Source organism: Parambassis ranga, chromosome 16 (genome assembly GCF_900634625.1).
Source record: "Parambassis ranga chromosome 16, fParRan2.1, whole genome shotgun sequence".
Classification (NCBI taxonomy): Eukaryota; Metazoa; Chordata; class Actinopteri; family Ambassidae; genus Parambassis; species Parambassis ranga.
The window spans coordinates 15,831,216-15,851,420 of record NC_041036.1 but is presented as its reverse complement, the minus strand read 5'-3'; the positions used below and the strand labels follow the sequence as shown (position 1 = coordinate 15,851,420).

Sequence of the window (20,205 nt, the reverse complement as noted above, 5' to 3'; positions counted from 1 at the left end):
CTGTACAAATGTGTATGTGCATCCATCACAATATAAATAGTAATATACAGTGATAAATATTATATTTACCACTGTTGGTATTTGCTACAGAAAATGGAGAGAGAATGTAATAACTAAGAGCTAAATCATGTCAGATTCTTCACATCAAAAAGGTTAGGTTATTGGCAGTAATCAGGCATGTTCCCAAAACAGTAAAGTCAAATCTATCTATCTGAAAGTATTTTAAGTAAAATATACAGTTTCAGAATCTGGCTAAAATCCTGTGGATCATCAACTTAATGACAAAACATCACAGTTGTGTGTGTGCTTGGAGGGTTAACAGTTTGCAGAGCGGCTGACAGCTGGGGGCAGAACTGAGGAATGTTGTTTGCCACTGTGTAAGGCAGTGTGGGAGCAATCTGGCAGCCAGGTTGGAGGCACAAAAGGGAAAACTAAAAACAAGGTGGAAGCAGGATTATGTTTATGACATGCTGGGACAAACCTGAACATGCCTCGTTCGAAACTCATGGCCCAATCTCACAGGGGCGTGGCTTGGGGGCCCACTCACAGGAAGACACTGAACAAACAAGAAAGATTGTGGTCCTCATGGTGTGCGTGTGTGTGTGTCAGTGAGGGATCTGGATCTCTTTCTTTAAGGATTTATGTTCCCTTGAGTCAAGTTCAAAAGGCTGATATTTCAATTTACTGTATGTTATGTATGGGACATTTATAATGTAGTTCAGACAGGCCAACAATGTGCACGTGTTTTAAAGCTTCAACAATTGTGCAGAAGTGAGATTGGACAAAATTTCTAATTTCCCTTAAGGCATTTAAATAGTGATGAGTATGTATATTGTTACTTTTATTTGTTCTTCATGTGTTATAAAGAGCTGCTGACACTTATTGATAGAGCATGATGTCAATAACACAATGACCCCAGAAGTTTGTTTTGCTTTAAATTTATTTTCCATAATATAGGAAGAGAATACAGTGTGTGATCATAGACCAACACATATTTGTTTTAACACTGCAAATATATCTAACAAGATCTGCTGCTTTCTAAACAGGTGATTTTGTGTCATTATAACAACATGGGCATGTTCCTAGAATCTGGGAATTGCGTTTCTTTAGATGCAGTCCATGAGGTGGAGTTTGATTTAGTTGGCTTTAACGAAGGACTCGAAGAGAGTGTTGAGGCGAGTCTGGAGGTCCTGGGCATAGGGGTCCAGCTTGTCCCTCAGCTCATCAACATAGGGGGCGGCCATTTCTTTCACCTGCTGGGCTCTCTCTATGAGCTCACTCTGTACCCTCTCGGTCACAGGGACCATTCTCTCCTTGAAGTCCTGCAGGTGCTGGTCCACCTTCTGCTTCAGGTCTTCGGTGTAGGGTCCCATCTGAGCCTGCATTTCAGTCAGGCTCTGCTCCAAGCTGGCCTTCAGCTCCTCACTCTTCTGCATCAGGGTGGCCCTCAGAGCCTCGGAGTCCAGGGAGTCTGCGTAGGGGGCCAGCTCCTGTTTGAGCTGCTCCACTCTCTGCTGGATCTGGGCCTTCATGTCCTCAGTGTAGGGCTCCAGCTTCTCACGGACAGTGCTAAGCTCCTGGGTAACACGCTCCCTCAGCACTTCGGCCTCTGTGGTGACTTTGGTGATCAGGTCCTGGGCTGCGGGGGGAAGCTGCTCCTGGATGGAGACTGCGTACTTGTTGGCAATGTCTGCACTTTCTGCCAGGCGGGCACTGCATGTAAAATGATCATGTGCATGTTAACACTCAAATTATAGCATGTCACATGTGGTCATACATTTTATAATGACCCACCTAACGTCCTGTCCGATAGGAGACTTCTTGATCACCTCCATGGTTTCACTAGCAGTCTGAGTGAGTTTTTCAGCATAAGTCCAGAAAGCATCAGTGGCCACCTCCAGCTGGGTCTGGGGTGCATCAGCATAGAAGAGGTTGGCATTGCAGCCTGTTGGATGGAAAAGAGTGTCATATTGCTGCTGTAATTTCCCAGCTTGGGATGAATAAAGTATTTCTATTCTGTAAGTGTAGAGCAGATGTTTCAGCTCAGGCAGAATTACGCTGTCCACCACCAAATCTCGCAGCCCCTTTTTCTCAAACCTACTAATATTTTTCTAAAAAATACTCACCGGTTAAAACGGCCAAGACGAGCACAGCAAGGACCTTCATGGTTATAGACCCTGTGACAAGAAAATATCAGTCAGTCACCACAGCATGTTCAAAAAGGTTGATAAGAAGTCAGTTTCTCTCATTTTTCCAGCTTACCTGAATTTGCAAGTGTCAGTTTGCAAGTCCGCTTGGTAGTGCTTGTGTTAAGCTGGTGAAGCTCTACAGCTTATATAGCAAGCCAGATAGTAATGATCCCAAAGTCCAAGTGCTAGTGCCTGGCTGTCACCTTGCCTCACCCTGCTATCCTCACTGACGTCTTTGTGTCAGACTTATTGTATGTACTTATGTACTTGCAGCAGCGTTTCAGGAGCAAACTATGTGTATAACCCCATTTATGCATCATGATGTCTCAGTGACCATCTGCTACAGTTGAGGCAAATTTTAATATAAATGTTAGTATAGTTGTATTTTATTCTGTGTCCTCATTAGAACCTAAATGTATGCGTGATCAATCACTGATAGAGTGGGACAAAATCCAAAAGGTTAACCTTCCATGAACCTCATAGGCTTGTCTGTAATCACTGAGCTCTCAGTCCAGATAACTCTCTGCTAAGACAGACAGATTCTTAGACATAATCTCCATGTTTTCTTTGATGTCCACCTTTGATTACACATACAGTAGATATTTTATTGTCCCTTATAGCTTGACATTTTTCCAGCTGACGTAACCAGTATTCAGGTCTAGTTTCTGTGTCTGACCAAAGGTTAGCAGACGCTGGCACCGTCACCTTCTGAAGGACAAAGTAGCTGCCATTTTACAGCACATATGTCATAGTTCACTTTCCATGTTTCTTTATTAATACGCTATAATTTAGCATATTGTATTTGTATTTAAATTATGACCCTCTTATCTTAGATATTGTTCATAGTGTATTGCTTCTCAGCGAGAAGGCAAGTGCCTCTGACACTACAGACTGTGACAATACTAATAAAAACAGTTGATTGGTTAGAAAAAAAGAAAAGATACAAATATCTAGAATCAATACAGTTCAATGATTAGCTAACTGTCAAATTATTCATGTCATGCTTCATGTAAAACAACAATAATCTGGAGTTACTGTGAACTAGGTCAATGGTAGTGATATGGAAGTGATATGTTTGGCTTTCTGACACTGCTGTTGATCTTGCTGTGAAAAAGGCTGCAAAGCCTTTGGAGGGTATATTAAATTAGTTAGAACTATTATAAGTATAATTATTAGATTTCATTTTAATACAATCTATGCAGTTTTTTAAAACAGTGCTATATTTTCCACTTCTTCCCATTCTGCCAGTGCATCAATAATGCTGACTAAAAGCTCAACTGAGAATCTGCTTCAGGAACTCTTCACTCAGACTGCTTCATTTTAACTAAATCCAGGCACATACGTTATATAGTAGCTGATCAAATAAGAAACATCACATTAAACTATGACATTTGTATCTGTAATTACATTAGTATAAACAATTCAAATTGCTTTACTCTATTACAAAGCCTGCAAGTGTGAGCATGCCAAAATTATCTGCGGAAGAGGGAAGCTTTGAACTATGTGGATTTATTACTACATCCTAAAGTTTACAGTCAGAAGATTCAAATTGTTTTTGTGTACTTAGGATAAGTTAATTTTACATTAAAATAAAATTAAAGCTAGCAGTCATGTGATATTAGTCAGAGGAGCTGCAGAAACAAGACCTGTTGTGACAACCTGGCAGTGACTGCTGGACTTTGTGCTCTTGACTACAACTGTCATCTGACTTCAGTATATATACAAGGAAGCACCGGTGCAACACACTAACCCAGAGAGACAACCAAGCCCTAAGCAGGTGAGAAATGCACTATGCTAAACTTTAAACTAAATATTATGAGGCAAAATCAAATGTTGTGACTTTATTGATATAACTTAAATTAACGTGACCCTAATTATTTTTCAGGAAGTCGCAGTCATGAAGGTGTTTGTGGTTTTTGCTGTAGCAGTGCTCAGTGGTAAGTTGTAAACATTGTCAATCTGGTGGCAAGAGTGAACTAAATTAACTGTATATGACACCCGTTCTATCTGCACTGCACTCACACCACCCTCATCCAACAGGCTGCCAAGCCAACCTCTTCTATGCCGATGCCCCAAAGACACAGCTGGAAGTGCTGACTGATGCTTTCTGGGACAGCTATGCCAAAGCCACACAAACGGCTGATGACACCCTGCAGATGATCAGGAAATCACCAATTGGGCAGGAAGTGAAGTAAGGCCTAGATACACATGTCATATGATTGGTGAGGTATTGCACAAAACTCTGCTGATCTGACACCCACTTTGTCCTATAGTGACCATCTGGCAAAAAGTGCAGCCTTAGCCAGCAAGTATGCAGTCACCTTGCAGGAGCAGCTTTCCCCCGCAGCCCAGGACCTGATCACCAAAGTCACCACAGAGGCTGATGTGCTGAGGGAGCGTGTCACCCAGGAGCTTAGCACTGTCCGTGAGAAGCTGGAGCCCTACACCGAGGACATGAAGGCCCAGATCCAGCAGAGAGTGGAGCAGCTCAAACTGGAGCTGGCCCCCTACGCAGACTCCCTGGACTCCGAGGCTCTGAGGGCCACCCTGATGCAGAAGAGTGAGGAGCTGAAGGCCAGCTTGGAGGAGAGCGTAAAGGACCTACAGGCTCAGCTGGGACCCTACACTGATGATCTGAAGCAGAAGGTGGACCAGCATCTGCAGGACTTCCAAAAAAGTGTGGCTCCCATGACTGAGAGGGTTCAAGTGGAGTTCAGCCAGAGGGCCAATCTGATGAAACAAATGGTGGCACCCTATGCTGAGGACCTGAGAGAAAAGCTGGACCCCTATGCCCAGGACCTCCAGGCTCAGCTTATGTCCCTCTATGAGTCCTTTGTCAATGGCAACTAAGTCAACCTCCAACTCTGCATTGTCCTGTGCTATCATGGCCTTCTTGGTCTACCTCTGATGAAGCATATGTAATAATTTAAATACCCGACTTGTACTGTAACCAAATTAAACTGTGCACGTATCTATAATATTTATTGCTAAATGCATTTGGCAGTCATGTATATATATATATATATAGTTTTTATTGTGTCCACCTTTTTGTGATTTCTGTAAGTTACATAAAATAAACAGATGAGTTTGAAATTATAAATTGCCCAGTCATTTCTTCTAATGCATCTCTCATTACATCTTTCAAAACACATTTTTAAAAGCACGGGACCACTACTGCATGGTCACGTGGTTACAAATGAAACGTGCTGTTCTACCCCTTTCTCCACCCCCACCTCCCCCACCCCCCACCTCCCAGGAGGCATCTACTATTTTGATCATCTCCCATGTCTTAACACGTCCCAACTTCTGTTACTGTTTCGTCTCCCAGTTTTCCCAGAGGCACACTGAATTGTTCTTATTCTTGTCAATGCTTGTCATAAAACCTCACCTTACATGTGTTTAACATCTAGGAAACGTGACTGACCAACGTGAGAGGGCTAATCTGCTCAGATTTAATGTTAAAAAGATGTTTTGCAGTTTTTATGCTACTTTCCTATTCTAATTCCCCACTCTTTTAAAAACAAAAAAACAATTTCACAACCTCTTTCCCGCTGTTAAAAACAAGACACATCATTCTTATCCTCCCACTGTTGACAGTGCCAGCATCCAACGTGGAGGGTTAGAGTCCAAAGACAACTGCACACACAACATTTGCACTCTGGTTACTGCAAAGTCAGTGCTGACAACCAGTTTACATTTGTCTAATTATAACATGGAAGTCGTAATTACATTTACTTGTGCACTATTTGGATTGTACTTTTTTTTAAGAATCCTTGAAAATCAGCCAAACTACAGCAAAAGCTCTGTGAGGCTATGCAGATGCAAATCTTAATCTCACATTTTCATGCTCCAGCCTGCCTTATACCTGATTAGCGTTTGTTTGGAGGACCATTCACACTGCCTTATCAGTCAAAACGGCCAACAGGCATTGTTTTAAAAAAAAAAAAAAAAAAAAAAAAAAAAAATCTGCCACACGGCCCATAGACACAAGGGGAGGAGGGGAGCGTCGTTTAACAGGAACAGTTTCTTTGAACATGACACACCCCGCCTTACACTGCAGCAGTCAACAGAGATTTGCTTTGGTTTGATGTCAACAACAAGTTGTTACAGGACTATTGTTTGATAAGCAGATCAGTACCAGTTTAGATAAGATAGCTGCAGCACGTCATTGGGTCATTGTTGTTTGTCCCTCAGCATATTTCAAAGCTGGGTTATGGAAGGAGAACGTGTTTAAAATGTATCTAATCAAAGAAAATGTTACTTCCTTCAATGCCTGAAACACGTCACAAAGGCCCTGAGCATACAGAAACCCTACCTACAGGCTGCAATCTGATTATTGTTGCTGATCACATGTAGTTTCCAGTTAAAGGGACAATTCTTCACAAAAAGAAACCTTCACAGTCTGACTCAGATCTACACATCTTCAGAAAAAAAGCTATGAATCCAGTTGCCTCAGTTTAAACTCTTGGACATAACATGGCCTGGATGAATAAGAGCGTCCTCAGACAAACTGTGTATTCCAGACTTTAGGTTGAACAGTCACTTTAAAGGTGAATTGTATATGAGCAAAGTTATATGAGCAGACCTATAAACACAACAGCAGTATTGCTTCAAGCCAGCCAAGATGATGTCCAAGAAGAATACAATTACTAGCTTTAGCTTTGCAGAGGAACTTTAAATGAGATATGAGGATTATAGCAGCATATTATAAAGCCTGAACAGGGTTACCACAGTGACCATATACTGTCATGATGACATATAGCACTATGAAGTTTTCAACGTGACAATGATCCAAAGCAAAACACAATTTCAACAAGAAATTGAAAAACGTTATTTGTCTGTGGACTCTTGTCTGGGTTTTTTCTTCTTCTTTGCTACATTTGAGATGATATTATCATTTTTGTATTTGGTCTAAACAGTAGTAACATTTCATGTTAAATGATCCATTTTACTTACTCTAAGGAACAATTCAAACTAGCATGGCTAACTTTATCCTTCCTGTAAAAAGAATACTACAAGTAGCCATAGTCCATATTTACTTGTTTCCAGCACTATTTCACCTCCTTTGCATTGAAAAAGATCACCACTGACCACAGAGATATGCAATGTTAAATGATAAAACGCACAAAGATTGAACCATGTGCCAACACAAGAGGCTACAGTGTCATCTAGTGGTTGAAATATGACAAAGCAGTGCAGGGACTGCAGTTATTTGAATGTCTCTCTAAAATCTGTTTTCTTTTTAGGATGTTTAGGACATTTAATACAAACAAAGTAAACTGATGGACAGGGGATCAAAATTTTTCAAACAAATTTACTAAAAAAATAAATAAATCTATATATACTGAAGTCTTAATACAGAAATTCCATGTTAGATCACCCAAACCTTCAGTTAACACTGATCACACAGTTTTACAGCATCAGCTAAAATAAATACTGTAACATAAACAATGACAAATGATTTGATAATGAAATGTGAAAAAGACAGAAACAATAGCATTATATCCCTCTGTTAAGTGTGATATGTAATTGTTAAGTAAAATATATGCATGTGGTACAGGTAATGGGTAATTTTTCAAGAGTTGTTAAATACTCTTATTGTACCTTTGGTGATTTTAAGTATACACATTCAGTGCTCTAGTGGATCATATTAGGTTCATAACTGATATTTCTGACACTGTAAATAACTCATGCTTCTTTTAAAAAGGCATTTCACACAGCGCTTCATGTACCTTGTGTACCATGCATGCTTGTCATGTTATATGAGCAAATGTAAGAAAAGTTTTAATTAAATTTTAGATAATTAAAATCTGATCAATTATATTCACTTTGTGGCCTCAGTTTATTATTATTACAGTGAATAATGAGGAACATAAATACAAAGCTGAGCAGGATGTTCTTTCAGACCTGCAGCAACAAAGAAAGAAAACATATCTGTCAATAAGAACATTTGGTAGAGATCTGTAACAGACTGTGGGTTCAACTGCATTAATGTACCAACATGCCATGTATTCATTCCTCATTTGCACATAACTTCTTTTCATTAGTGCTCATTGCGACCTCAGTGTCCTTGACATGATGATGACAGGTTGAAGAGTCTTTGGTTATGTATTTTCTCTGGTGTGTCATAAAGACAGTCACCTGTTCCAGTATATTGAGTCATTGTTCACCACTCAAAGTGGAAAGAAAACCTATGTTTTTTTGTTTTTTTTTGTTTTATCAGACCTTTTGACAAGCAGGCCACAGTCCTTGAAGATGCATGGTATTTTGTCTTCTACTCAACTTTCTCTCACATATGACTGCCCTGCAAGCATTGTGACATTTGCTCTGTTGTTTGGTAGTCTGATCTATATGAAAAAGATGGTGTGGACTCCACAATCCTTTAAGCTTTGTTCTCAGGTAGTATGGATCCAGCTTAGAGGAGATGCTGTGGAGCTGGTGACCACTGTCAAATACTTGGGCTTACACAATGTCAGATAATAAGACTCAGGTGCAGCTGCTGTCCTGAGGGTGTGAGGTTATTTTTAAAATACAAATGCTTGAATGATACATTGAGTTAAATTTGTTTTTGTTGCCACTGTGTTTCAAAGGCGAAAAATAGAAAGGAGGCGAGAACAAAAGAGAAGCAATCTGTCTTATGTGTTTTGAAAAACATGTTAAAATAACAACTTGATTTCAACAACACAGACTGAATACCAAGGATGCTGGGCTGTGTGAGGTAATACGACTGAAAACACATGACAACATCAAACCCTGAGAACAACTAGTATCAGTGAATACTTGGGACAGACGTCTGTGTCTCCAGTTTTTTTCTTAGCCTTTCAACACATGCTGTCAGAGCTGCTGACAGAGAAAAATGTGGGAAAGCCTGCTTTACACATCCAGCAGCACAGTGACGTTTTACAGGATGAAAAACAGCACAATCATAATCCCGATATGGATAATTCATAGTATATGTATAGTGAAATGTTGTAATAAATGCACCTGATATTGACTGAGAAGGAAATCAGTGAGCCTGAATTTAGCAATTCATCTCATGTCATCTTGTCAAAACTTTTATTAAGAATTATATTGATTCTATTTTTTGGAACCATGAGTAAGTTCTTCAAATTGTTTTATACTTGTACTTCAACTTTCATTGACATATTGTAAGTTCCTCCACAGGTACTGTTGGTGCCGTGATGAAACGGCACCTATGCCTGCCTAAGGAGGAAATGGAGGCCACAGATGTCAGGCTCCAAACAATACATGGAGGATTTCACCCCATATCCAGTACCTAGAGGTTATCCACTAAGAGGAAGAAAGGAGGCCATGGACCAGTAAGTGTGAAGGCCACAATCCTGGTAGCAGATGATATGTAGTGAATACCAAAGGCAGCCGAACCCCAAGAAGGAGGAGCACCAAGATGACAAGCAGGTTTGTCACTACTGAGGAAGTAGTGGACACTGGAAGATCCTACCAGTGGTTAGACAAGGCTGGACTGAAAGACAGCGCAGAGACGCTGATCATAGCAGCACAAGAACATCCTCCCAGCCATCAGTATCCATCAGGACCCAGTCCAGCACATGCTGGGTCGTGTGTAAGATGCTATTCGGCGTGTACATGGAATGCCGTAACCAAGTAGCTGACATAATGTACAGACAGGTCTGTGCTGAGTATTTGCTAGAAGTAAAGAATGTCTGCGAGGTCACGTCAATGTCATTAAGAGACAGTTACATTATGTGTTGTATTAATGAAATGCAAGTTGGATCATCCTGTGATTTTCATTTTCACTCGGATTTTCAGCATGATTCAGAATCTAGCCTTCAGTGTGTTTATGATTTTGGCTTTCATACAATGCATAGTTTGTTGTGAAACCGCAAAACTCCTAAAACGTTTTATGAAATATTTTGGAATTTGAAAAAGGTTTTTGTGTTTTCTTCAGTGAGATGCTGATTATTTGGTTTATTTGCCCTTGATTTTGCTGCAAAAAGTAAGTTTTACTTTTTTATCATAACCCTTGTTTTGTGTTCGGGGACCTGTTATTATTTTTCATCAAAAGTAAAATGATGCAACCAATTATTGTTTTTTCAAACTGAGACTCATTGGCCTACTTAACGTAAAATGGTTTCATTGTGTTGAATTAAAAACCCAAACCGGCTAAGTACCATATATATGAACACCATACAAGGCTTAATGACTGAAGCTGGACCAACCAATGAGAATGACACGAGCCGTGTCATTCTCATTGGTTAAAGGTGTAAAACAGGTGTAAAAACCTGTTCACATTTTACCCGCAGGCTTAAAAAGCTTCTGTCACAGACAGAGACTTTAATGAGGTGAGGAACAGACTGCAAGATAAGAAAAGATTTTTTATCTCTTTTTATCTAAAGTTTTTTTTTCAAGGTGCACAATGAGGATAAAGGGCTTCATTTTTCTTATGGTGAACTTGGCAATTTCAACATCATTTTTCGAGAATGCAGTAAGAGTTCTTTGTCATTGTGTGTGTGTGTGTGAGTGAGAGAGAGGGGGAAATTTACTGTTTTATATATATAAAAAATTCAAATATTTTGTTTTCTTTTTTTGTCAGAATGGGCCAGAGAATGTGGGTAAGTTTAATTTTATATTTATATTTTTTTTATTTTATGCAATTAATAGAATTTTTTGATGAATTAATTCTACTTTTAAAGAAGTCTCTCATCTTTCTTTGTAGTAATCTTAAAAGAAACAGACATTCCAGAGGCAAACAAGGGTAATACTCATTCATTCTTATATTATTCTAATGACTACTACCACACCAATACTAGTTTGTAAACCTCCCAGTTTTGCTTTTTTTTAGGTCATCGGCACGATGATATTGTGGAGGTGAGTTTTTCTTAGCAAAGTCTTGAAATCTAAATATCATTATAGCACATATGTATTTTGCATGTTTTGTGTTTATGTGCTTTTTGTTGTATATGTCACTGGCTTAGTCTCCAAGTGGGGAAAGGAGTGCGATTCTTGGTGACTACCTGTGGACATCCCCAGTCCCATATATCTTTGATCAAAGCCTGGGTATAAATATTTTTTTATTATTCATAACAGTGTATTTGGTGTAAGCCCACCTGAGCTTTCTACTCTTCATTTTCTAAAGAGAAGGAAAATGTGAATTGATGATTGTAAAGCACTTAACGTAGGGCCATTCCATGTGAAATCATCCTACTGTAATCTATCAATATTATGGAGAAATCAAGAGTTTTAGGCGTGTACATCAGTGAACCTTTTGAAAAATATCATAGGGGGGACATCCGGCAGCCATGGATAATTTCACATGGAATGACCCAGTAGCGTGATGAAGTTTTTGGGCAGAGCTGAGAACTGCATTTCTGTGTTTTAAAATCATTTGCCGCTTGTGTTCACTATGTGGTTTATGTGCATTAACCAGTCTAACATTTGCTCCCATAACACCATTCTCACCCACAATAAGAGATAAATGCTCGAGGAGTCATCCTGCAAGCCTTTGACCAGTTCAAGCTCAAGTCATGCATTGACTTCAAACCAAGGGACTCTGAGAAGTATTACGTTGATGTCAAGAAGTTGGACGGGTGTGTATTGCTTTCTGTTACTGTGTTGTCAACCAGATTTTGAGAGTTAACTGTTAGATAATAAAAATATAAATATATATATATATAATATAAATATAAAAATATAAACCTACAGACATTCTGCTAATATTTTTTATTATGAAAACTATGCTTACAATTTAATGATAAACTGAGGACTTGTTTTGTTCTGTTGGTACATATCAATGAATGTGGCCTTTGGCTAGGTGAAGTGCATAAAGGTTCATTAATCAACATTTTTCTTTTTTATTTTAGATGTTTTTCAAGTATCGGGCGAGTAACACCCAATGGACAGGTCCTCTCCATCGGGCAGTTCTGTGATTCTGTGGCCACTGTTGAGCATGAGTTTCTCCATGCGCTTGGCTTCTTTCATGAACAGTCCAGATATGACAGAGACGATTATGTGATCATTCAGTTTGAAAACATCGTTAAAGGTTTAAATAATGATTTCTCTACTAGTATTCGTAAATGAACCGGTCAATGTACCCAGATGTGTTGTGTATTCTCTTGAGTATCATCTTGAATTATGCAGAAAGCATCAACTGATGGCTGGTTTCATCATGTGTGTCCCCTAGGATATGAAAACAATTTTTTGAAAGCAAGCAGCGAAGAGAGCACCACCCAGGGAGTCCCATATGACTACTTTTCAGTGATGCACTATGGACAAAATTTCTTCTCCAATGGCAATGGGTCTACAATTATCACCAAAGATCCAGATTTCCAGAATGTGATTGGTCAAAGACTGGAAATGAGCTCAAAGGATGTTCTAGAGCTGAACCTCCTCTACAAATGCAGTAAGTGTATTCTGTCTAAAATGTCCCTGTGAACAAAAGGTGCATCTTTATCTGAGGAAAGGTACATAATGTGACCATGATGATGATGCTGTCAACATACAGTCTGATCCATGTGACAAATCATTCCTAGATTTGCAGACATGATCTCTGATCTGTTCTTACATTGCAGCCATAATCTTCAGATCTTTGATAGACTTAAAAACACATTTTAATTAAATATACTTAAATCAGAAAAACATGCCTTAATAGAGTGTTATTTATTCACTTCCACAGACTCTTCCATCACTTTCATGATGAAGTGTAGCTTTTCTGAAGGAAGCACGTGTCAGACAAGCCGCTGCTCACAGAGCAGCAATGGCTGGGAAATGGTAACACAGGCTCAGGGGGGTCCAAGTTCGGACCATACCGGTCTGCCCAATGGAAATGGCACAATTAGTAAGTTTCTTTAATAAAACAACATTATTCAGACATCCTGTTACTCCTTGGAAACTGTGGACAGCTCGACACTGTCAAAACAGTCACTCACATTTACCACAGTAGTATCAACACAGGCTGAAGCAGACAAGGACTGTCTGGACTGTGGTGCTCTTTGCTCTGGTGGTGGCTTCTTATCAGGTTTTCCATCTCCACGTGCTTGGCTTATTCTATGTTCTTCCTCATGCTACTGTTCTGTGTCGCCCTGTAACTTCCTCATAGCATCAAGTTTTCCAGTTTTAGTAGTGGGTGGGTGAGAGCTCACCAAACAAGATTCCTACTTCCGGGACTACCAGCCTGCCTCAGTTCATATAATGTTCATGAAATGTGTTGTTTTTGGTTGATCATAGGTCATCAAGCAGGTCACTTCATGCATGCCAGCACAGCAACAGGTCAGCAGGGAGACTCGGCCTGGCTGGAGACAAACATAATGAGTCCCAAAAGGGACTGTCATGTCCAGTGTCTCCACTTCTACTATTTCCACAGTGGCAACGAGTCAGACGAACTTAACATCTGGATGAGAGAGTTTCAAAATGAACAGGACACCACAGGAACCCTGTACCTGATGGGACAGATCACAGGTAATGTCACATTATTCAATCAGCCTCAGCTCACAAATGTCTAACTTACGTTTTTATCACACTGCTAAGCTATTGTGCACAGGTAATACAACATCCACAAATTGTTCTTCCAGGTCCTCCAACATCTCATTGGACGTTGCATCATGTTTCTCTGAATGCCACCAAGCACTTCCAGGTGGAGTTTGAAGTTCGTAAAGGAGCAGGACGCTCCAGTGGTGGCTTCTCAATTGATGACATTAATCTTTCTGAGACCGAGTGTCCACATGTGACTATTCAGCTTAATGACTTTAATATAAACACGCCTAAGGTAACATACAGTCCACGGCAGTACTCTGCAGAGGGCTACGCTTACCGGATATTGACAAGCATTACCGAATCAAACATTGTGATGTTTTTGCAACTCGTGTCTGGTGACTATGACGACAAGCTGCAATGGCCATGCTCATACAGGCAAGTCACTTTCCAAATACTCGATCAGAACCCCAACATCCAGCTGCAGATGTCAAAGAGACTGAGTTTTACTACAGACCCAACTTCATTGTATGGCAATGGTAAGTTTACGAAATCAAACATTCTCAAAAAGGCACAAACTCAAGCACAGAGTAATTTCATTCTAATTAAGTCTTCTGGAAACAGGTAACCTCTATTGGGATAACCCTCGTATCATCGGAACTAAAATTACGGATGAGTACAATGCAACAATGTTTGTCGGGCCTTCGTATGGTTATTACGTAAGTGTTGACATGCAAACCAGAGACTTCATCAAAGGAGGGAGCGCCATTTTCCTTGCCCAATTCAAAGGCAGGTCATATTGTGTGACTGCAATTTTCTAACAAAAATGTTTTTGTGATTTAAAATGTTGAAACTTTGTTCTTTTGATAGATATCTCTCCTCTTCTTAATGTGAGTGTCCTCCCATGCCCTGAAGTGCGACCACCGCAGATTAAAAACCCTTCCAGAAATCAGAACGTTGGTCCGTGCTCACAACGGTAGGACAGTGTGTCGGGATGTGTGTGTTAGGAATATACACTGAATCAGGGGATGAACATTTCTGACAAATAATGTGTTGACTTTTTACAGTGGCGTACCCACCACCCCTGCATCTTTTACAACATCTAACAACAGGTATTTCAAATTGAAAAGTATATACATTTTTTATGTTATATATATTTACTACATAGTCATGCAAACAGGTATCTGGGCTCACAGTAATCAAGAATTATGAAATAAAACTTTTTACAGTGTCGTACCCACCACCGATGCACCTCCTACAACAGATGACAGGTATTCCACATAAAAAAAAATCACATTTTTTGCATTTTTGTTAGAGATAATTGTTGGTAATAACACTGGAACCTTTATGTCAAATAATGTTTCAACTTTTTACAGCATCGTACCCACCACCTATGCTCCTCCTACGACAACAGATGACAGGTATACTGTGGTCTTCAACTATTTAATTAGTGTCATAAACAAGTATCTGTGCTCACAGTAAGCAGAAAAATGAACCTGCAGCGTAAACAAGAGATGACATTGACAGTCATCTCTTGTTGTACTGTGTTTGCCTCTAATTTCACGATACATCAATCACTCTGAAATGCTTAGTGTAACCCAGCATCCTTTAGATTACATTTATCTGATGGGTTTTTTTTCTGTTTCATTCTGTTGCAGCATTTTTGGCTTCTCTCCTGCTGTGGTGGCCTCTCCTGTCCTCATTCTGTTGGCACTGCTGCTTCTGATGCCCTGATGTGAATATCCCATCTTCATATGTCCTCTTTACATGGACAGCACCACTGAATTTGCTTTTACTTGTTCTAAAACAAGGCTGCGCTGGGCATTGAATTCTGATCTGTGGCTGCCACTTGTTGAAACGTTTATATGCAGTACAATACTTAAAGGTGCATGGTTTAGGTGGTGGGATTATTTTTATAATTATTTGCACCTTTTTCCTTCTATATACTCAATTTTTAAAATAATATATACTCAGGAGATATATGCTGTCTAGGTCTTTTAGCTTTTAGCTTATAATTATATTTGTCTTAGACATTTTGTGCTGGCTTTGGATGCATATACTCCTGGCTCTTGCTCTTTTAGATAATAAATATAATACTATATGGTTTTTATACTTTAGAAATAACCTTGTATGTGTGTATTTAGCTACAGTATAGTCCCATTGGCCTTTTAGCATTCATTAAAAAGTTCTTTAAAAAGTGTGTTCCAGGGCACAACCCTCCCAAAGTGCACACACAAATATCTTCAAATTTTAAAGCTGTATTTAAACTGGTACAGGTGTGTAAACATTTTTACATTTTATAATTCTCGATATTGTGATTTTCCTTAATATTTTAAAATGAAAATGGTAAAGAAAAATACAGCAAGTTATATACATATAATCTATACAAGTAATTTACCTGCAGGTCTTACAAGTTAACCACCTAGAGGAATGCCCAACAGGTAGCGCACTTGTAGCCCATACAGCCTGGTAATCCTGTGGGGGGCGGTACAGATCCCCGAGTGCTTATGGTCAGACTGAGGACATGATGTGAATTACAGTTAGATTATGTATGTGTGTATTAGAGCTCAGTCACCACAGTGTAATCTTATGTAAGGGGAATTTCCAAAATATAAATAATTTAGGTTTAGTGTATTTTTGAGGCAATGGTTTATGCCAACTGAATTACTTTGAGTTCTGATTGAGAATATACTATCAACAGTGTATATCATTAAAATGAAATCATCAAACATCAAGTTGTACAAAAAGTAATCACATTTATTTCAATCCATGTTCATCATATATTATGTCTTACCACTTACTTTTATTTTCACATGTTCATGCATCACATGATGCCCACTGACATACAATACATCTCTCTATCCTCTGAGTATACCCAATACACCATACAGGAAAGACATTTGTGCTACAGTATGTAGGCATGGCTTGGCCAGTCCTGGCTCCTTGGTAGTTGTCTTTGTCTCTCTGTCTGCCCCAGAAATCACAGTTGTTAGAGAGTCTCTGAATCCAGTTCTAAAACTTAGTTCAAGTTCCTGTGTGTCTCTGTGCCGGTCCAAGCTGTGGCCTTTGAGCTGGTTCCAGGCAGCCTCCGCAGCTCTAGCCAATGGTGACACCAAAGCCACACTGGAACTTGTTTTTGCGGTGATTGAGGAAAGCCCCCAGAGCCAATGTGAGAGGCAGTGGGAGCAGCTTCTTCTCAAGGGTAGCCCCGACAACCCAATTACTGTCAACTGTCCCTATGGAAAGGAAAGAAGAATTATTTTAAAAACCTTTTTGGATAGTTATGTTAAACTTGTATTTTAAAACAATGTTTATTTACCTTTAAAGAGCAAGTTAGCTTTGGGAACGTCCAGCTGGTAGCCAAAGGATGTTGTGGTATCTTGCATCCTTGTGCTGGCCTCAAATTCAACACCTATCTGCAACTGTTAATAAAACAAACTGAATTAAGTTTAAGAAATTGGTAACATAATGTTATTACAATTCTTTATTCTTTTTACTCCATAAACACCATGACTTTATAAACATGTCCGCACAGGATGAGGTGTGATTTTCACAATAACCTCTTGATGTCCAGCAGAAACTTTTTTGTTTTATGAAGGAAACACTGTACAATGCACATCCTCATATTTTCTCATGTTAACTACCTGGTCATTGGCTTTATGATAGTACGTAGCATGAACTCCTGCTCCTCCTAAAGTTAACGTAGCAACATAGTTGTCACCTGAGGAGAAAAACAGCTTTACAACATTGATCACACACACACATCATAAAGCAATGAGATGGATGACTGAAATACGCAACATATATGTCAAGTATATTCACTGAGTTATCTTGCAGTGCACAGTTTAAAAAGGGTATATTTACCTGTGTACCTGCCCAATAGGGAGGTGACGGCCCCTTCTTCGCCTGGCCTCCTGTGATACACCAGCTCCCCGCCCAGAACTAGTGCTGGTGTGATAGACTGGAGATAGTGGGTCACCAAAATGCCTATAGAAAAACCCATTACATACAGTAGGTCAACATGTCACCATTTTCTTAGTAACTACATTTCTAAAGGTGCTATGAAAATCTGCCCATGAATTAGGTATGTGTAAAAATATGAAATTACACAAACCTGCACCAGCTGAAACCGATCAGCATGGCTAACTTTATCCTTCCTGTAAAAAGAATACTACAAGTAGCCATAGTCCATATTTACTTGTTTCCAGCACTATTTCACCTCCTTTGCATTGAAAAAGATCACCACTGACCACAGAGATATGCAATGTTAAATGATAAAACGCACAAAGATTGAACCATGTGCCAACACAAGAGGCTACAGTGTCATCTAGTGGTTGAAATATGACAAAGCAGTGCAGGGACTGCAGTTATTTGAATGTCTCTCTAAAATCTGTTTTCTTTTTAGGATGTTTAGGACATTTAATACAAACAAAGTAAACTGATGGACAGGGGATAAAAATTTTTCAAACAAATTTACTAAAAAAATAAATAAATCTATATATACTGAAGTCTTAATACAGAAATTCCATGTTAGATCACCCAAACCTTCAGTTAACACTGATCACACAGTTTTACAGCATCAGCTAAAATAAATACTGTAACATAAACAATGACAAATGATTTGATAATGAAATGTGAAAAAGACAGAAACAATAGCATTATATCCCTCTGTTAAGTGTGATATGTAATTGTTAAGTAAAATATATGCATGTGGTACAGGTAATGGGTAATTTTTCAAGAGTTGTTAAATACTCTTATTGTACCTTCAGTGATTTTAAGTATACACATTCAGTGCTCTAGTGGATCATATTAAGTTCATAACTGATATTTCTGACACTGTAAAAAACTCATGCTTCTTTTAAAAAGGCATTTCACACAGCGCTTCATGTACCTTGTGTACCATGCATGCTTGTCATGTTATATGAGCAAATGTAAGAAAAGTTTTAATTAAATTTTAGATAATTAAAATCTGATCAATTATATTCACTTTGTGGCCTCAGTTTATTATTATTACAGTGAATAATGAGGAACATAAATACAAAGCTGAGCAGGATGTTCTTTCAGACCTGCAGCAACAAAGAAAGAAAACATATCTGTCAATAAGAACATTTGGTAGAGATCTGTAACAGACTGTGGGTTCAACTGCATTAATGTACCAACATGCCGTGTATTCATTCCTCATTTGCACATAACTTCTTTTCATTAGTGCTCATTGCGACCTCAGTGTCCTTGACATGATGATGACAGGTTGAAGAGTCTTTGGTTATGTATTTTCTCTGGTGTGTCATAAAGACAGTCACCTGTTCCAGTATATTGAGTCATTGTTCACCACTCAAAGTGGAAAGAAAACCTATGTTTTTTTGTTTTTTTTGTTTTATCAGACCTTTTGACAAGCAGGCCACAGTCCGTGAAGATGCATGGTATTTTGTCTTCTACTCAACTTCTATTTCACTCAACACTGGCTCCCTACAAGGGTGAGCCCACTCTTGAAAGTGCTAATCACATATGACTGCCCTGCAAGCATTGTGACATTTGCTCTGTTGTTTGGTAGTCTGATCTATATGAAAAAGATGGTGTGGACTCCACAATCCTTTAAGCTTTGTTCTCAGGTAGTATGGATCCAGCTTAGAGGAGATGCTGTGGAGCTGGTGACCACTGTCAAATACTTGGGCTTACACAATGTCAGATAATAAGACTCAGGTGCAGCTGCTGTCCTGAGGGTGTGAGGTTATTTTTAAAATACAAATGCTTGAATGATACATTGAGTTAAATTTGTTTTTGTTGCCACTGTGTTTCAAAGGCGAAAAATAGAAAGGAGGCGAGAACAAAAGAGAAGCAATCTGTCTTATGTGTTTTGAAAAACATGTTAAAATAACAACTTGATTTCAACAACACAGACTGAATACCAAGGATGCTGGGCTGTGTGAGGTAATACGACTGAAAACACATGACAACATCAAACCCTGAGAACAACTAGTATCAGTGAATACTTGGGACAGACGTCTGTGTCTCCAGTTTTTTTCTTAGCCTTTCAACACATGCTGTAAGAGCTGCTGACAGAGAAAAATGTGGGAAAGCCTGCTTTACACATCCAGCAGCACAGTGACGTTTTACAGGATGAAAAACAGCACAATCATAATCCCGATATGGATAATTCATAGTATATGTATAGTGAAATGTTGTAATAAATGCACCTGATATTGACTGAGAAGGAAATCAGTGAGCCTGAATTTAGCAATTCATCTCATGTCATCTTGTCAAAACTTCTATTATATTGATTCTATTTTTTGGAACCATGAGTAAGTTCTTCAAATTGTTTTATACTTGTACTTCAACTTTCATTGACATATTGTAAGTTCATCCACAGGTACTGTTGGTGCCGTGATGAAACGGCACCTATGCCTGCCTAAGGAGGAAATGGAGGCCACAGATGTCAGGCTCCAAACAATACATGGAGGATTTCACCCCATATCCAGTACCCAGAGGTTATACACTAAGAGGAAGAAAGGAGGCCATGGACCAGTAAGTGTGAAGGCCACAATCCTGGTAGCAGATGATATGTAGTGAATACCAA

General features: G+C 39.1%; 4 protein-coding genes across 5 annotated transcripts; 2 read left to right on the top strand and 2 right to left on the bottom strand.

Moving 5' to 3' along the window:
* Positions 1–922: 922 nt before the first annotated feature.
* LOC114447976 (apolipoprotein A-IV-like) lies at positions 923–2,369 on the bottom strand. Its single transcript, XM_028424549.1, has 4 exons — positions 2,263–2,369; positions 2,127–2,177; positions 1,795–1,945; positions 923–1,713 (listed from the first exon to the last, which is right to left on the bottom strand). The coding sequence occupies exons 2-4, from the start codon at positions 2,164–2,166 to the stop codon at positions 1,137–1,139; spliced, it is 768 nt and encodes a 255-aa protein (XP_028280350.1). The 5' UTR covers positions 2,167–2,177; positions 2,263–2,369; the 3' UTR covers positions 923–1,136.
* A 1,491-nt stretch (positions 2,370–3,860) lies between these two features.
* LOC114447974 (apolipoprotein A-I-like) lies at positions 3,861–5,254 on the top strand. The gene is made up of 4 exons (XM_028424547.1): positions 3,861–3,966; positions 4,075–4,126; positions 4,230–4,380; positions 4,463–5,254. Exons 2-4 carry the CDS (start codon positions 4,087–4,089, stop codon positions 5,037–5,039), a joined length of 768 nt encoding a protein of 255 aa, XP_028280348.1. The 5' UTR covers positions 3,861–3,966; positions 4,075–4,086; the 3' UTR covers positions 5,040–5,254.
* Positions 5,255–10,497: 5,243 nt separating this feature from the next.
* On the top strand, positions 10,498–16,362 carry LOC114447967 (meprin A subunit beta-like). 2 transcript variants are annotated; one of them, XM_028424538.1, is made up of 17 exons: positions 10,498–10,650; positions 10,759–10,777; positions 10,882–10,920; positions 11,008–11,033; positions 11,141–11,222; positions 11,635–11,752; positions 12,026–12,204; positions 12,346–12,564; positions 12,838–12,999; positions 13,389–13,619; positions 13,733–14,170; positions 14,256–14,420; positions 14,502–14,607; positions 14,699–14,743; positions 14,861–14,902; positions 15,008–15,052; positions 15,290–16,362. In XM_028424538.1, the coding sequence occupies exons 1-17, from the start codon at positions 10,582–10,584 to the stop codon at positions 15,363–15,365; spliced, it is 2,061 nt and encodes a 686-aa protein (XP_028280339.1). In that variant the 5' UTR covers positions 10,498–10,581; the 3' UTR covers positions 15,366–16,362. The 2 variants fall into 2 exon arrangements, with proteins under 2 accessions (XP_028280339.1, XP_028280340.1); XM_028424539.1 differs by lacking the exon at positions 15,008–15,052.
* A 5-nt stretch (positions 16,363–16,367) lies between these two features.
* On the bottom strand, positions 16,368–17,736 carry LOC114447979 (mitochondrial import receptor subunit TOM40 homolog). Its single transcript, XM_028424553.1, has 4 exons — positions 17,496–17,736; positions 17,276–17,352; positions 16,951–17,053; positions 16,368–16,867 (listed from the first exon to the last, which is right to left on the bottom strand). Exons 1-4 carry the CDS (start codon positions 17,632–17,634, stop codon positions 16,728–16,730), a joined length of 459 nt encoding a protein of 152 aa, XP_028280354.1. The 5' UTR covers positions 17,635–17,736; the 3' UTR covers positions 16,368–16,727.
* Between the last annotated feature and the right edge of the window lie 2,469 nt (positions 17,737–20,205).

Excerpts from the sequence above, each read along its gene's own strand:
- LOC114447974 (XM_028424547.1), top strand. The coding sequence starts at position 4,087 with ATGAAGGTGTTTGTGGTTTTTGCTGTAGCAGTGCTCAGTG. Across the intron at positions 4,127-4,229 it reads TGCTGTAGCAGTGCTCAGTG|GCTGCCAAGCCAACCTCTTC; the intron begins GTAAGTTGTAAA and ends CTCATCCAACAG. Across the intron at positions 4,381-4,462 it reads CCAATTGGGCAGGAAGTGAA|TGACCATCTGGCAAAAAGTG; the intron begins GTAAGGCCTAGA and ends TTTGTCCTATAG.
- LOC114447967 (XM_028424538.1), top strand. The coding sequence starts at position 10,582 with ATGAGGATAAAGGGCTTCATTTTTCTTATGGTGAACTTGGCAATTTCA. Across the intron at positions 12,205-12,345 it reads GTTTGAAAACATCGTTAAAG|GATATGAAAACAATTTTTTG; the intron begins GTTTAAATAATG and ends TGTGTCCCCTAG. Across the intron at positions 13,620-13,732 it reads CCTGATGGGACAGATCACAG|GTCCTCCAACATCTCATTGG; the intron begins GTAATGTCACAT and ends TTGTTCTTCCAG.
- LOC114447979 (XM_028424553.1), bottom strand. The coding sequence starts at position 17,634 with ATGGGTTTTTCTATAGGCATTTTGGTGACCCACTATCTCCAGTCTATC. Across the intron at positions 17,353-17,495 it reads CCTATTGGGCAGGTACACAG|GTGACAACTATGTTGCTACG; the intron begins GTAAATATACCC and ends TTTTCTCCTCAG. Across the intron at positions 17,054-17,275 it reads ATCATAAAGCCAATGACCAG|TTGCAGATAGGTGTTGAATT; the intron begins GTAGTTAACATG and ends TTTTATTAACAG.
- LOC114447976 (XM_028424549.1), bottom strand. The coding sequence starts at position 2,166 with ATGAAGGTCCTTGCTGTGCTCGTCTTGGCCGTTTTAACCG. Across the intron at positions 1,946-2,126 it reads CGTCTTGGCCGTTTTAACCG|GCTGCAATGCCAACCTCTTC; the intron begins GTGAGTATTTTT and ends TCCATCCAACAG. Across the intron at positions 1,714-1,794 it reads CCTATCGGACAGGACGTTAG|TGCCCGCCTGGCAGAAAGTG; the intron begins GTGGGTCATTAT and ends TTTTACATGCAG.